Source organism: Montipora foliosa, chromosome 4 (assembly GCF_036669935.1).
Source record: "Montipora foliosa isolate CH-2021 chromosome 4, ASM3666993v2, whole genome shotgun sequence".
NCBI classification, from domain to species: Eukaryota; Metazoa; Cnidaria; class Anthozoa; order Scleractinia; family Acroporidae; genus Montipora; species Montipora foliosa.
Window position 1 is genome coordinate 7,306,397 of NC_090872.1, and position 16,273 is coordinate 7,322,669.

Below are 16,273 nucleotides of genomic sequence, written 5' to 3' on the forward strand. Positions count from 1 at the left end.
AGCTCGGTGTACAGGCTCCGCCGAGCAGGAAACACCTTAATGTAAGATGTTCGGGGGTGGAAGCTGAATAATGAATAATGAATAACGAGTATAAATAAAAAATGAATAATTGGGTCTGAAAACGCCAGAGTAATGAATAACGCAGTTAATATGCCAGTGGAATAATGAATAACAACAATGAATAATGATAACCTAAAAAAATTTTAAAAGAACAATGAATAATTCGAACAAAAAACACAAAGAATAATGAATAATCGAGGTCCAATTATTCAGCTTCCATCCCCGAAAGATGTCGATTCGAATTTTGTTTAGGTTTGGCAGTTTGTATCGAGCAAATATATGTAGGGGCTCTTTCCTACCTCAGCAAAGCCGTACATTATCGTGCACGCAGGTATCGGACAACAGTAGAAAAAGCATCCCAATTCCGCCACCCATCCCTCAAAAACTGGAAGATCTCGCTCTAGGATTTCGCGCATCAAAGGCGTTCTTAGCAGCATGCGATCTCGGCATCTTCGACACTTTAGACGTTTCCGCGAGTCCACAATCAGCCGAAGAAGTTGCGGCAAAACTGAGTACGAATCCAGACACTACTGCACTACTGATGGACACACTAGTTGCTTTAGAACTGCTCCAAAAGAACCATAATGGCGAATCGTGGTTGTACTCGAATACCCAAATGGCGAGCCAGTTCCTAACCGAATCAAGTCCTGATTCGATCACTGGGTTTACAGACCATTCACAGAAACGGGTGTACCCGCTTTTTGGTAATTTGGAGACTGCAGTAAAGGAAGGAACAGACCAGTGGATGAATACATTTTCTTTACCATTGGAAGATATGTGGAAAACGGTTTACAAAACCGATGAGGCGAGACTGAAATATTTGGGAGCTATGCACGACACATCACGGTACACCTGTCATGGTGCAGCCAGGGCTTTTGACTTGAGCAAGTTTCGCCATTGTTGTGATTTAGGAGGTAGGTTATACCAAAGTATGAATAGCGAAGAGTCAACCAACTCGACGCAATTTTGGTGGACGAAAACAAAAGATCTTTTATTAGCTCCTTTTATTTGAATTTGTCCATATACAACATTGCTATCTGCGTCTCTGGAGATTGGAAACCACCTTACAGTTACGAGGCCAAGGATAATAAAGCTAACGATAATCAGAAAATTAAGGTCTCGGTAAAGGTAAATTTGGGCGTCTCGCTCAAATTTCGGTGGGCTGTGACGTATATTTTCCGGAAAGAAAAATTCTGAATAATTAATTTTAAAACCGGTAAAAAAGCTTTGCTTCCCTCCATGGTCTGCGTGCGGAAAATGATTGACGTATCATGTCAATCACATGTGAAAGGACTGGGTGTCAATTAACAGCTTGTCATGCGGGAGGGTCCCTATGCTCAACTGACTCAGCCACCGGTGCGCGGTTCTGATAAAGGATTGTAGAGTTTCGGCTTTGATGCGTGATATTTTTTTCTTCATTTCTTAACATATCAAAAATTCCTCACACGGTATCGGAGTGCATTCATCTGTGATAAAGTGAAGGGCCAGGAACTTCTGCAGCAGACTCGGTCGCTCTGAGTTTGAGGCCTCAAAACTAAAAGGCAATATTATTGTAAATACCAAAAAACTAAAACTTTATTCAAATAATTCAATCTATTAGCTTTAATATGATATATAGTTTGACCCTGTACAAAAAAGAGCGGCGCGACAACTTTATTTTTCCGCTGACGCCTCATTTTCCTTTACCGAGACCTTAATTAAAGTTTAAGCCTGCATATATTTAACTGGTTGGTCTTCGTTTCTCGTTTCTTTACTTCATCAAGGGAGGTTATACCTCTACTCCTCTACTAGAGTATAACAAGAGAGGTTATACTCCACTCTTTTTACCGCATTGGTAACGTAACGTGGCGAGGCGTTCCCGGGTTTGGAACATTTTTTCGCCAATGGCAGGGCGACTACTATTTGAACCAATTAAAATATTGGCTGGCGTCTAGATATAATCGGAAGGGACTAAAAAAATTATCGGTGCAGGAATCTTTTAAAGGCCAAATTTTCTAAAGGACTTTTTTCTGGGTTACTGGATGTATTTGTTAGACACAACCGCTTACAGAATTTTTTGAGGCAATTTTCATTTGCAGGAATTTGCCCACCCTTTATCAATTTCTTCATAGTCCGCTCCCCACCCCCCCCCCCCCCTCCCTTATAGATTTTCGTTGTAGGGACATAAGAAATTTCGTTTTCTTGGAGAGAAATTTCGCAAGGTTACATCAGTGAAAGTTTGTGGAATTTTCGCACAGAAGACACGACAAGCTCCCATCAGCAAAATGTTGAAAGGTTCAACGACATTTCGAGGAATTTTTTGCTCTAGAGACTTGCAAATTTTCGTCGGTTACAAGGACAGGGAAAAATCGAGGACGCCAAGTTTGACTCAAACCAAAGCGATACAGTGAAGCTTCCAAAGTTTTCGATACCTTGGTTGAGACGCGGTAGACCGTATTAAGAAGTCTGTCTGACACAAAATTTGAAAATACATAGCTCTCTTTTTCACAGTTTTATAGCAGATATCGATTGTCGCGCATTCTACCACATGGCAAGCATGCCGTTTTTCCGGATCAAAGAAGCTTGCAAAACTTTCATGTCGAAATCAGCTCGGAAAAGATCGAGTGTTACACTACTATTCTTCATCAGTATAATTACACAGATGTTAAATGAAAATTCTCTGAGCTTATTGGTTGCCTTTGAGGTGATTTTTACGCAATAATCAACTATTTCGAAATGGCCGGAAGCCGTTTGAAGAAATTAATTGTTTTAAGGACACTGCATATTTCTCAAACAATCAATTATGTAATTTTAAGTCGTCTCGGTTTTTATTCACCGATATTCACCTCGTTTTCTGCGAAAAATTGACAACTACAAAAATGGAGACGAAGTCGAGGTTTTTATTCGCAGATATTCACCGAGCCTGAAGTGAATAATTGTTTTAGTATAACTACATGGGTGACTATTTTTCAAATATGCAAAATTTCTTCGTCTGTCACCTTGACAAAAGGGCTTGCGGCTAACCGCTTACAATCACCTCAAAGGCAACCAGTCAGCGCAGATAATTTCCATTTACCATTTGTGTAATTTAATAATTAACAATTATTCGCCGAAGGCGAAGTGATTATCGGTGAATGTTCACCGAGACGAAGTCGAGGTGAATATTCATCGATAATCACAGGTGATTATTTCAAAAAACAGAAAAAAAAAACATTTCAACGCGAAATCATCTTCACTTACAGTGGCAAAACGACTACTGGCAGCCATTTTGTCCGTCGAGGTGATTATCGGCTGATAATCCGAGATAGCGAGCCAATGAGAGCGCGCGATTTTGTATAATCACCTGTGTATTTATACTAAATAGATTTAGGCAAGCCTAAAAGCGGAGCTCCCATTTTTAACCCCAGAAAGCAATATAGTGTATAGGGAAATAATTATGCTTCTGTGTAAAGTACAAAATTAACCGTCATTATATTATACATACAGTTTATAATGATCAAACACCTCTGAGCTGACAGCAGTAAACAAACAAGCCTAGCAAAAAATACCCAACAATTTTCATCAACAACTAAAACTGAAATTACATGCACAGTAATCTCTTTCACAACATTTCGGTTTTGACTGGAAATCTTTACACCCTCTCTCTCCAGTTTAGAACAACAGCAAAAATTACTAATTAAAAAGTCAAGCTAAAGCGTAGTAATTCGCTTACTCCACTGCAATTTCACAGTCACAAAAAGCAGCTCACGACTGGATACCCTTTTCACATTAAAAAAAACCTATAAATCGAAATAGTCTGCACAGTAATGATGAATTGACAAACTAGACAAACAATTGTTAGAACTCGGTCGCAGGTTCGAGCTTATCAAACCTCTCTTAGCTTTTTTAAGTCTTACCTGGCCAAAAAGAACCTTAACTGTCCAAAACCTTCCTTACAAGTGCATTCGTTGCAGATAACTGCATTACAATCGGAATTCAAATTTGTACGGCGTCGAGAGTTCGGTTATAATATGTCAGACGAAATAGACAGTGATGACGATTAAGAAAACTCGCCAATGATGTCTGCTGTAGGCTTGAATGGTGACGTGGTGTGTGATTGTTGAAATATGCCAGATCTCCGTCAACGCGGAATTGAAAACATTTATTTCTCTTTCGTCTTGTTTCTAATGTGATTGGAAGAAACTTGACAAGCTGACATGTGAAATTTATTTTGTAACTTGTACAAAACGCAAGACTAGAGTCTTGCGCGTCCTGATTAATTAACTGGCACCGCATTGGAAATGTGTACCCACTTTCCCGCAAGAAAATTGGCCAGAATGAACAGTGTGCAGGTATCGAAAGCGAACTCGAAAACAAGGCGCTTTTTGCTTTATTGTCGCATTTTTCAAAACTTGACTAGAAAAAAGAGTGTGTCGGTCTCTCTCAGAAAAAAATCAGATCATTTGAATTGTCACTGCGAGGGTTACGAACGATTTACTGTAAAGGTAGACTGTTGATAAAGTTGGACCAGAACGGTTGATTTACTTTACAATTAGAAAACACAGTGTGTCAATTATCTTTTTTATAAAATGACTCACTTTGCATAGGACTAAATCTGAAAGTATATTCGTAAACTTTCTTCACCTTCAAAGACGTTGACAGCACATCTTGCTGACTATTTTGTACTTTCCGTAACAGGATTGCCAACCAGCTTTTTAATGTCAGAATCACTCGACTCTACGAAACGAGTTTGTTTTTTTTTCTATGTAAAATAATAAAGACGAAAATTTTAAATTTTCGTGCTCCTTTTATTTTGACGCATACGATCGCAGGACAAATATCGACGACTTGACATAAAGTAGACAATTAAATCGCGCAAAAATTAATAAACAATTATTGGATGAGGTTGAGCATGATATCATGAATTATCAAAACCGAGGTCTGTGCTATCTGTCGAAGCCGAAGGCTGAGGCAGATAACACAGACACGAGGTTTTGATAATTCATAATATCATGCGAAAACCGAATTCAATAATTGTTTTATTATACATTTTTAACATAATTCATCCTCAGACACAGAAGCGAAGCGTTCAGCCATTTTGTTTCTGAGGAGAACACTCCAAAGGGCTTAGTAACCAGGCAGAAGTTGAACTTGACATGATAAATGTAATATCTGCAGCAGATATTACATTTATCATGTCAAGTTCACAAGCTATTGTGAATTGTAAATACTTTTGTCCTTTGGCCATTTCAATTTCAACAGGAAAAGAAAACAAACAGCGGTTACAAACATTTTCATTTTATACTTGACGTTTCGTATGTTGCAGCATACATCATCAGAAGTGACGGTTAAAAACTGTTACACAGAATTTAAAAAAAACTAGAGCGAGGAACTGGTGACTAGTTAAAAAGTGTGATAACAAAATCGTAACTTCCGGTAGTCGATTCTTCCGGAAGAAATTAATAAAGAAAAAGCTTCTCACTACCAATGTTTTCATTGAGAGAGGGTTTTAAGTCACTGATTAATAGCGTTTCTTTAATTTTACATTGCATGTCGGACTTCCCAGTTGCGAGGATTTCAAAATGGTCCCATTTGATGTTATGACCGGTAGAAATTGTATGGTCTGCAACAGCAGAGGCGTGGCCGACTTGTGTAAGAGCTTTGAAATGCTCGGACTTCCTGTCATGCAATCTTCTTTTTGTTTTGCCGATGTAGAAGGAATAACAGTCCCAACAACTGGCTTTGTATACTATTTTTGATCTTTGTGAACGACTGATCCCTACAAAGATCGTTTCAGTCGTTCTCAAAGATCAAAAATAGTATACAAAGCCAGTTGTTGGGACTGTGATTCCTTCTACATCGGCAAAACAAAAAGAAGATTGCATGACAGGAAGTCCGAGCATTTCAAAGCTCTTACACAAGTCGGCCACGCCTCTGCTGTTGCAGACCATACAATTTCTACCGGTCATAACATCAAATGGGACCATTTTGAAATCCTCGCAACTGGGAAGTCCGACATGCAATGTAAAATTAAAGAAACGCTATTAATCAGTGACTTAAAACCCTCTCTCAATGAAAACATTGGTAGTGAGAAGCTTTTTCTTTATTAATTTCTTCCGGAAGAATCGACTACCGGAAGTTACGATTTTGTTATCACACTTTTTAACTAGTCACCAGTTCCTCGCTCTAGTTTTTTTTAAATTCTGTGTAACAGTTTTTAACCGTCACTTCTGATGATGTATGCTGCAACATACGAAACGTCAAGTATAAAATGAAAATGTTTGTAACCGCTGTTTGTTTTCTTTTCCTGTTGATATTGTGAATTGATTGAATGCTCTCGACCAATCAGATTTTTCATAGTGAGTCTGATGTATGATAATGGGTAATAATAGTTATGCATTGCAAAATCGTTTTGTGAACTTGGGGCGCCTCTGGTCATGCGAGCCAACATGGCGAGCCATGCGAGTCAACATGTGAGTCACACAGTTATTGAAAGCTAACCGCTTGAAAATGGGTGCTTAGACTTAAATGCGAGACTCGCATGGCTCGCTGTTTGTCAAGATCGTGACAATACCCTCTGACTGAAAAGTTTCCCCTTCGTCATGATCAGCACCGTACCGCACCGTACCGCACCGGGTCCAAAGTCCATTCTGGTATCTTCACTTACTACTGGAGCAGACTGTACCAATGTATCGATTTGGTTTTCACTTTTATTTTAGAACTTTAGATCGTCCATAATGAGATGGTTTATAGTCGGTAGACCATTCCCTAGGCTGTATCCTACCTATACATGCTTTGCCGTCCTCAGTCAAACGAAAAAATGTCAGTGTTAATCAGTGCATATACTAAGCGATGATTAAAATATTGTGTCACTTAAATGTAAATTCCAAACCCTTTGCGATACTTCATGTGAAATTTCGCTCCTCCAAATGAAATGGTGAACGAGGGATATATAGGCACATACTAACATCTGTCATAACGTGGCCTAAAACAGACAGAAAGACAGACAGACAGACAGATCCAAAGTTCGTCAGTGATCTCTAAATAGTTCGCACAACCAGTCATCCGTGACTAAAAAGTCACGCAAGAATTACTAACGTGACAGCATCAATATTTCTTTTCAGGCAATTCAGGGTACATGGCATACACCTTGTGCCAGTACTACCCAGACATGAAGATCACAGTGTGCGATTTTCAATCGGTGGTAGACTCTGCACCTCATTTTAAACCCTCCCTTGAAGATTGTCCCAATCAAGCAAATGTTTCCTTTGTGGCGGGGGACTTTTTCAAGCCTAATCTACCAAAGGCAGATTTGTATGTGTTGTCTCGTGTGATTCATGACTGGCCAGATGACAAAGTGGATATAATTCTCTCAAACGTCTACAACTCTTTGCCCTCAGGTAAGGCACAAAGCAAGGTTTTCATTGTCCATCATATCAGATCAGGTCAAAGGGCGATGACACAAGTTGAAAAGAGCTCATTTTTGTCCTTTTGGGTTTTACCAGCGGCCAGTTTCAATGCTTTCTTGCTTTCCGACTGGTTGTTCTGATCCCTCAGACCTTAATCAATAATACTTCCAGTATATAAAGATAAGGGTCCTTCACCTGACATGTGACCAGTTTTTAATTCGAGCAATCATTCACGTACAGCATTTCCACATGTCCAGTCAATTATATATGAAAGTGAAAATCAACTCATGGGACGCTCCCCAATTTATGGTTACCAACTTCAATACAACAAGAGGCTGTTGTATCGCATTACGTGTGGCAGAACAGCGTGGTGTAAAAAGATACCAATATGATTTTAATGGTAACAAAACATGGAGAGTTCATACGATAAAAATTCAAGTGTTCAGTTTGTGATCCCCAGCACGAGGCCGAGAATGCTCATCCGACAGTAGTCTTTATCCTCTAAAAATCGCTTTCGTTTCACAATAGTACGACCTCGGTCACCAGACTGGTGTATCCTTCTGCGTCGGTTTTTAGCCGTCCATCAACTCAACCTTGCCTACCATTCCATCCGCACTGGTACTGTTTCTTAGGACTTTCGTCATTTTAGACAATAAATTGTAAATATCATTTAACTCGATTTATTTATTTTAGCTCCTAGACGTAACGTGTTAAAATAATTTGATTGATTGATTAAGGGAGAACAAGATCACCTTGGCCGTCGCTTCGTTCACTGTGTTGCTCAGATGGGTTTCTTTGAAAGTGAGGCACTTCCTGAGGGGGTGGCTTACACTGTGGATGAAGTACCATTTGCCAGGATCCCTAGCAGAGGATTCTCTTGTGGAGGGCGGCACTGACAAATTGATTCTGATTACCCTATGTATTTCCCCATACCAATGGTCCTTGTAGGTCTGACAAATGACTGGGCTACTTTTCAAAGGGCTTTCGGTTGGGGGTGATTTTGCTCTTGTGCAATTTCCTGTATGAAGGTGGCAAACTCGGCAAATGGTGAATTAAACGGAAGATCAAGTTGTGAAACCTAAACAATGATGATATCATTTTCAGTTACTTGCATCGAGTTTTGACAGAGGCCGAGAAAATGATATTAGCAAGAGGATTGCGTTTTTGTTTTCCTCTGAAAAAAATCGACGTGAATGATGTAAAATGTTGGCTTGAACTACTTTTCCGTGACCTCGAAAGATCTGGAATGCCTTAAACAAATGACTAGACGCTCCACGAGCGTAAAAGGGGTTGCCTGTGATACGTGTTAAAGAAAAATAGAAGGCACTGAGTTGGGTGGTATTGAACTGCAGCGTTCCAGTTAATCTTTGCAAGTGGGGGGGTCATGTAGACCATTTGAGGGGTCACCAAGACGTCGTGCCAGCTGTGGCCAGCTGTTCTCACGTTGATTATTTTGTAACGTCCTGTCCCGTTTTGAGCTCTTTAACTTTTTCAAACTTTGGCAATAAATTCAGATCAAATATAGCAAAACGCGCTTTGAGTAAACCTCACTCAATTGTTTTTTAAATAGTCTGCAAAAAAACTTAACTGAAAATTGCGAGAAACTTTTGTCTGTCCTTACCATTTTTCGTCCACGAGTCCTTTTATTCCCAGGCACAGGGGTTGTGCGACCAGTCGAATTTTTTTTTGTTCGTCCTCGGCCGTTGATTTGGAACCGCGGAGCGTTCTCTCCGACCTTGGAAAAAAATTCCTCTGGCACCCAGTGAAGCCAAAAGACAGCTGAAGAAAAAAATAAAATAGTTTTTATCTAAAACTCCGAATTTCTTATTCTCAGCGAAAGATTAATGGTAATCGATCGTAAAAACACTAAAATTTCTGCAGTCTCTGACGTCCATGAATCAAGGGGAAGGTCATGTTTGGCATGACTATTCCGGGGGTGAGGGGTGAGGGGTGAGGGGTGAAGGCTGAAGGGGTGGCGGTAGGGGGTGAAGGGTACAATAGCTGAAAAAACCCAAACCTTTGCAAAAATGCTAACCTTATCCTTAAACAATGTGCTTTAGAGAATGTTTAGGCCTAAGATTAGCATTTTTGTAAAGGTTTAGGTTGTTTCAGTTTTCACCCCCTTCACCCCTCACCCCCGAAATAGTCATGCCGGTCATGATGTTCCGTAAAAAGGAAGAAATTGATCTCGTGCTAGACAACTATAAAGGTCCACGTGATCACCTTGTGTAAACGTTCTTGTTTACATTGAATGAACTACATGGAAGAATGTTAATCGTTCGTCGTTTTCAAGGTTAAACGACATACTTTTTGGCCAAGAAGCTTCCGTCTTTCGTTTTCTAATTTTGTTGTAATATTTAACTGAATCTTTACATTTCATCTGTCGGGTCAGGAAGCGTTCTTTGTCTGTTTTCATCAAAACAGAGTTAATTTTGTAATTGAAATTCTAAACATCTATGGCCGTGTTTTCACGACAACCACTGTCTCGCTTAACATTCCTGAAAGTGGTTTGTTTGCAGATTTCGTTAAGCGACGCAAAAAATGATACGTGTTTTCACGGGTAAGATCAAATGAGGAGAGAGCACGTGCCAATGCAATAATAAAAATAGCACGCCTGCCGACTCTGTTCTAAAGATCAGGAGACAGTATCACACGTTCTGTGGCGCATAGCACAGTCACTGTATAAAGCACGACACGACAGAATGCTACGCCCCGTTTACCATGCTTTACTGAAAAGATACGGATTTGAAGAATCTGAGTATTCTACCCCGTGGTACAAGCAATCTTATCCGCAGCCAAGCCAAAAGAACAACGAAGCAAAGATCTTCTTGTGGGACATACCCTGGAAATTGGAAAAATGTCTAATGAATGGCGAAAATAGACCGGATCATCCTTTTATGGATGATGAATGTGTATATAGCATCTCATTTGCAATTTCTTTTTCGTTCATAAGCATCTATGAATTTTACTACTTTTATTTTCTTAACCATATATGCATATATGTAAGTTTTACAATATTACATCGTAATTTATTAGGTTGACCATAGTCATAACGTTTTATAGGATAGTTAAATGAGCATAATTACCCAGGCCCACAGGCCCTCAAAGGTTTTCAATTGAGTGTCAAAAGTAATTAGCGAATTACTTTGGTTTTGCATTACTTCACTTATTGATTGCTTCAAAGTCCTCGCGCCACTTTTTCAACCAATCAGAAGTGAAACCAAAACCAATCTTGGCTCGCGCGTGTACATTATCCCGCGCTTTGTGTCGGCCACTTGTGATTAATTTGATTTTTGATTGGTTTACTGGATTGTCTCCGTCCTTTTTGGTAGGCCAAAGTAATTACTTTGGTTTTCGTTTTACGACACTCGATTGAAACTCGCTCTAAAGGCTCCCATAATAATAATGATAGTTATCATTATCAACTTAAGCCAACTTTAAACAAAGCTTTTACATAATCAATTCCTCCTCTTCAAAGCAGAACCTACTGTCCCCCCAAGGACACTTAAGGAAGGTGCTGAAGCAATGAGGCACAGCGTATGTAAGGGACACCGCATGTACGCACATCATGCTTGTGCTCTACACCGTTAGTGCCTGCTACACAACCTTGTCCCACTCCATTCTTGTCCCCAGAGCTCTCAGTTTCTTTTGGTCACATGGTCTATTTCGTCGACCACGTGACCAATAGAAAAGGAGGGCTCTGGGGACTAGAATGGCCCGACTAAGGTTTGAAGTGGTAAATATATTCTTTTTTTTTTCTCTTTTAAGGTGGAGGTCTTCTTGTTGTAGAATTGACATTAGATGACGACAAAACTGGACCCTTGAAGGCTCTACTTCAGTCCCTTCTTGTGCTTGTCATTGCAAATGGCAAAGAACGTTCTGGGAAAGAGTATAAGGAGCTTTTGGGAAAACATGGCTTTGTTGATGTTCAGATAAAAAGACTTGATTCAAAGTCATGGATGGATGCCATTTTATGCAGAAAGGGGTGAAAAAGTATTGCTAATCTGGCACAAGAAATAAAAATAAGTACATGCTTTTGGTTCAAAGGGTTTAGAAAACAGGTTTAGAAACAGTCATGGGAAACATTCATTGGGACAACAATAAAAGCAAGGTGACACACGCTAACACCAACCTGGTGTGGCCAACACCAATCCCTTAATGTGATCCACCTTCCCACACGCTTGCCGTGGGAGAACAGTTTTACTCTTCCCAAGCCAGCTTACCACATGTATGGCATGTGAAGCTGCCACTTAAAGGGGTGCTGAACACACCCACCTAGTATGTTAGCTACGCCATGGTGATGAGGCTCAAAAGGCCGAAACAGCTGTCTGTGGCTGCAAATTGACCGGTGTGTCGGCCACACCGGGTTGGTGTTAGCGTGTGTCACCTTGCTTTTATTATTGATTATTTAGGATTCACAAAAGAACGTCAATTTAACGAGCATTTATCTAACAATTTAGTAGATCTTAGTAGTGGAGGATAGTATTCATGGTAACGTAAATATTATCCATTGATCAGAGAAACGGAGGTGAATACACTTTTTTTTTTATAAGAACGTCTAATTTTGGAGCTGAGGCTGAACGTTCTTGCATATTTTTGCGCTGTGAGGCTGAAAATGTTCGTAAATTTACATCAGACTTTGTTTCACCTTGGTGACTTTGATGGTGTTGAAGTTATTTTGAACGATTATAAATACGAATTGCTCATTATTACAAACTGAGATGTGTATCATGCAATAAGAAACTCTATTGTTATCTTATACGAAATACGTCCTTAAGTATTAACCGCTTACTAACCGAGCGCGAGGGCCGTACTGGGGAATATTGGCCCGAGGTCGTGGCAGTACGGACCGAGCGAAGCCTTCGGCTTCGGCAGATAACACAGACCTCGGTTTTGATAATTCATGATATCATGCTCAACCTCATCCAATAATTGTTTATTAATTATCCTCGAAAAATGCGTGGTTACCCACAATTTTATTTTTGGATTTCAATAACACTTGTTAAGATCTCCTTTTCCCGCATATTCAGTAAACCGCGCAAAAATACCTTTGAAGTAGTAGGCACCGTCCTTAATCAGCGCCGAATACTACGATTCATGAAATTATATAATTTGCCCTTGACATGCTTGAGAAGACTCTGAATCATAAGTAAATAACAAACTATCGAACAAAGTTGGATTCCACATGCAAAATTGTTAGATGTAAATGTTGAGGTAGTGGCAAAACACTATCCAACATTGCTTGACGAAATTGATTCAATTTTAATGTTGGCGCTAAATTTATAAATATGTCGCTAAGTGCCCCAAAGACATGGTCCTGCTTTAAACTCACAGATCAAGGTTTCTGGATGTTGAGTGTCCCCTTGATCCTCGTCCGCCATCTTTGTTGCAAATAATGCTAGAAGCCTAGGCTTGAAAATAAGATAGTGATTCGTGATTGGCTAGCAGCGCGAACGTGACTCGATTCAGGACACAATTTTGTTGGCAGAGTGGCAAAACACTGCAAAATTGTTGCCTCGAGCAGAATTTTTGGTCGCAATGTTTGATCAAAAGCAAACTCCATCCAACACTTGATCGAAAAAAAATGTTGGACGAACATCTTCCAACACGGGTGGCCAAACGTTCGAACAATGTTCGATCGAGCAAAGTTGGAGCTTTGAATCCAACTTTGTTCAATAGTTTGGCCAGGGCTTAAGTGGGATCCGGATTTGATTTAAAAAGGTAATTTGCGGTCAAAATAATAACGCACTGTTTCTGAGGCAAAGACTCAACGTAAATAGTCCCCTGAGAGGGCACGTGGTTACAAGTGAAATACGAAACACAGAAGATTGAAGATAAAAGAGCATCGACTGACTTTGGCATTGAGCATGTTGATCATTTCCAAGTTCACTTGCGAACTGCTGGGGTTATTAGTTCTACTTCTCGTGTGAATAAAGTACAGTAAAATACACGAGAAAGGCTTGTGAATAGCCAAATGCAGCTTGACAGTGGTCAGTACTAACTAACCGCTTACTGCTCGTCCTTTGAGATGATCTCACGACAAAACTCCACTATTAAAGTGAAGCCCAGTCGGGTTGGATTGGTACCAGGATGGGAGACCATCGAGATATACGAAATTCGCAGATATTTCTTGTTGTTCTCAAAACAGGGATTAGTAGGGAACATTCAGGGAAAGTTTCAAGAAAATCGAGGAATCACCTTAACAGCTTTAGTAATCACAGTTTCTCTGCTGCGAAAAGCGTTATGTCGTACAATCCTTTCGCAAAGACAACCGTTGCTTGATTATTTTGGCCATCTTTGAATCGGAAGAATCGAAGAATCGGAGAATAATTTTAAAAGCGTGCGTGGAATCGAAGAATCGGAGAATGAAATCTAAAGCAAATCGAACACTTCAGCCGTAAAATAGGTATCGCCCCGCGTAAGGTAATCCAAGAAGGATTCCGGATTCATGTCTGTGGATTCCGGATTACATAAGTGGCTGGATTACAGACTTCAAAATTCTATTTTCTGGTTTTCAACGTTTCCTTTGTACTTTGTTTTCACTTGCGCGTCGTCGCGTGAGATCTTCACGCAACAGCCACTAAAGGAAAAAAAGAGGCCCTGGAACCATCACAACAGACGGGATTCCAGCAACCAGGATTTTGGATTACAATGGTCGGATTCCGAATTCCATTAGCTGGATTTCGGATTCCAAAGCCGTGGATTCCGGATTCCACAGACCAAAATTACCTGGATTCCGGATTCCGGATTACCTTACATGAGGCGATAGGTAGAATCGGAGGCTTTACTCGTAAAATAGGTAAAAATCTTAGAGGTATAAAATCGGAAAATAGTATCTGTAAATCGGTGTATACTATTTCTACGATTTAGAGATTTATCGCATTCGCATTGCTGGAGAATCCTTGGGAGGTTTGTCCACTGTCGTTTCACCAGAAAGTAAGGATTAAATATCAAGCATACATTCCTTGCTTCCATCATCATCTGCGGCAGTCTTGAAGGCTTTTGATTTAGAACTGTGAGGGCGTGTGGCGAGTTGTTCCTTCGGTGACATGGCTTTCTTTGTTCTGGGATCATCTGTTGCTCTTTCACACAAGGAGAAAGCAAGTAACTTAGAAATGTAGTAGATATCCAAGCTTTGCCAAAATAAAGTTCAAGCTTTCTTTTCCCTTCGGTATCCATGCTCAGGTACGATGTCTTCGGTTGTTGGGCTTCTGAAGGCTCACCGGCGCTGCTTTTCGATGGAAAATTGCCATAAATTATTTTGAAGGAACTCTCAGTACATAAACGGCAAAAATCCGACATGGACGGCTTTTTATTTGTTGCTGTTTCTTTTGGCGTGGAATCATCACGCATCACCTTACCGTGTAGCGTGATATTTTTGCGGGACTTTCATTTTGCGGATTAAACCGTAAAAATTAAACCCGCAAAATAAAAGTGCTACACGGTATTCAAGTTCTGTTGTCGAACGAACAAACGAACAAACGAACAAAATTAAACCCGCAAAATAAAAGTGCTACACGGTATTCAAGTTCTGTTGTCGAACGAACATTAAATATAGGATGCGTTTCTTTGGGATGATCCGAAAATGGATCACTTGGATCTTTCTGCATCAAAGGAACCGAAAAATCCTTTCCCAGAGTGGATTTATCGGTTCCTCTGATACACCGTGATCCAAGTGATCTTGGATCAGTGATCCTTTTTCGGATCATCCCAAAGGAACGCCCCCATAAATTATCTTCAAAAAAACGCTCCTAGATTCCCGCGAGAATATTTTCCAAATGGGCATGGCAGGCAATATGATGACAGCTGTCAATCTGTCACTGGGGTTCCAAAACGCAAGGTGAAACCATTGCACTCTCTCTTTTCGCTCTAAAAAACGCCCACGGTATTTGCGACCCGCAGTTTCTTTCGAAATGTTCTTTAGTTCAACGATTTAGAGAAACAGAGAGACTGTTCACAGTCTATAGGAACGCTTTGCCAGTTTTGATTGTAACTTAAGATGTCGAGTCGAATTCTGTTTAGGATTGGTAGCTTGTATCAAAGAAATATACGTCGGCGCTCTTTCATACCTCAGCAAAGCCGCAAATTTTCTTGCAAGCAGGTATCGGACCACAGCAGAAAAGACATACTAATTCCACCACCAATCCCAGAAAAACTGGAAGATCTAGCTCTAGGATTTCGAGCATCACAGGCCTTCTTAGCAGCACGCTGTCTCGGCATCTTCGACACTTTAGATAATCCCGCGAACCCACAATCAGCCGAAGAAGTTGCGGCAAAACTGAGCACGAATCCACACGCTACCGCACGACTGATGGATACACTAGTTGCTTTAGAACTGCTCCAAAAGAACCAGAATGGCGAAACGTGGCTGTACTCGAATACCCAAATGGCGAGCCAGTTCCTAACCCAATCCAGTCCTGATTCGATGATTGGTTATACCGACCATACACAGAAGCTCGTGTACCCGCTCTTTGGTAATTTGGCGACTGCCGTAAAGGAAGGAACGGACCGGTGGATGAATACATTTGATTTATCAATGGCAGATATGTGGAAAAAGTTTTACCAATCCGATGACGCAGGAGTGAGATTTATGGAAGTTATGCACAACACATCACGCTATACCTGTCATGGTGTGGCGAGGGCTTTTGACTTGAGCAAGTTTCACCATTGTTGTGATTTAGGAGGTGAGTTACCAAAGTAATGTAGTGACGAGGTACAAATAGCCAGTTTGGAGTAAATAAGTGGTTTTCACGTTGCCCCAACCCCGCTACATGATGTTGGCGGACGCAAACCCTCTTTTGTTCGGGGTCCACCAGCGACATTGCACATCACAGCATTGTTAACGA

General features: G+C 40.4%; 2 protein-coding genes across 2 annotated transcripts in view; both read left to right on the forward strand.

Moving 5' to 3' along the window:
- The first annotated feature begins 253 nt into the window (after positions 1 to 253).
- LOC137998903 (acetylserotonin O-methyltransferase-like) lies at positions 254 to 13,377 on the forward strand. The gene is made up of 3 exons (XM_068844742.1): positions 254 to 974; positions 7,143 to 7,418; positions 11,196 to 13,377. The coding sequence occupies exons 1-3, from the start codon at positions 290 to 292 to the stop codon at positions 11,414 to 11,416; spliced, it is 1,182 nt and encodes a 393-aa protein (XP_068700843.1). The 5' UTR covers positions 254 to 289; the 3' UTR covers positions 11,417 to 13,377.
- Positions 13,378 to 15,426: 2,049 nt separating this feature from the next.
- Positions 15,427 to 16,273, forward strand: part of LOC138000979 (acetylserotonin O-methyltransferase-like) — a 9,284-nt gene continuing 8,437 nt past the window's right edge. The window contains exon 1 of the mRNA XM_068847649.1: positions 15,427 to 16,111. Within this exon, the coding sequence (XP_068703750.1) occupies positions 15,427 to 16,111 (685 nt within the window). The remainder of the gene's footprint in view (positions 16,112 to 16,273) is intronic.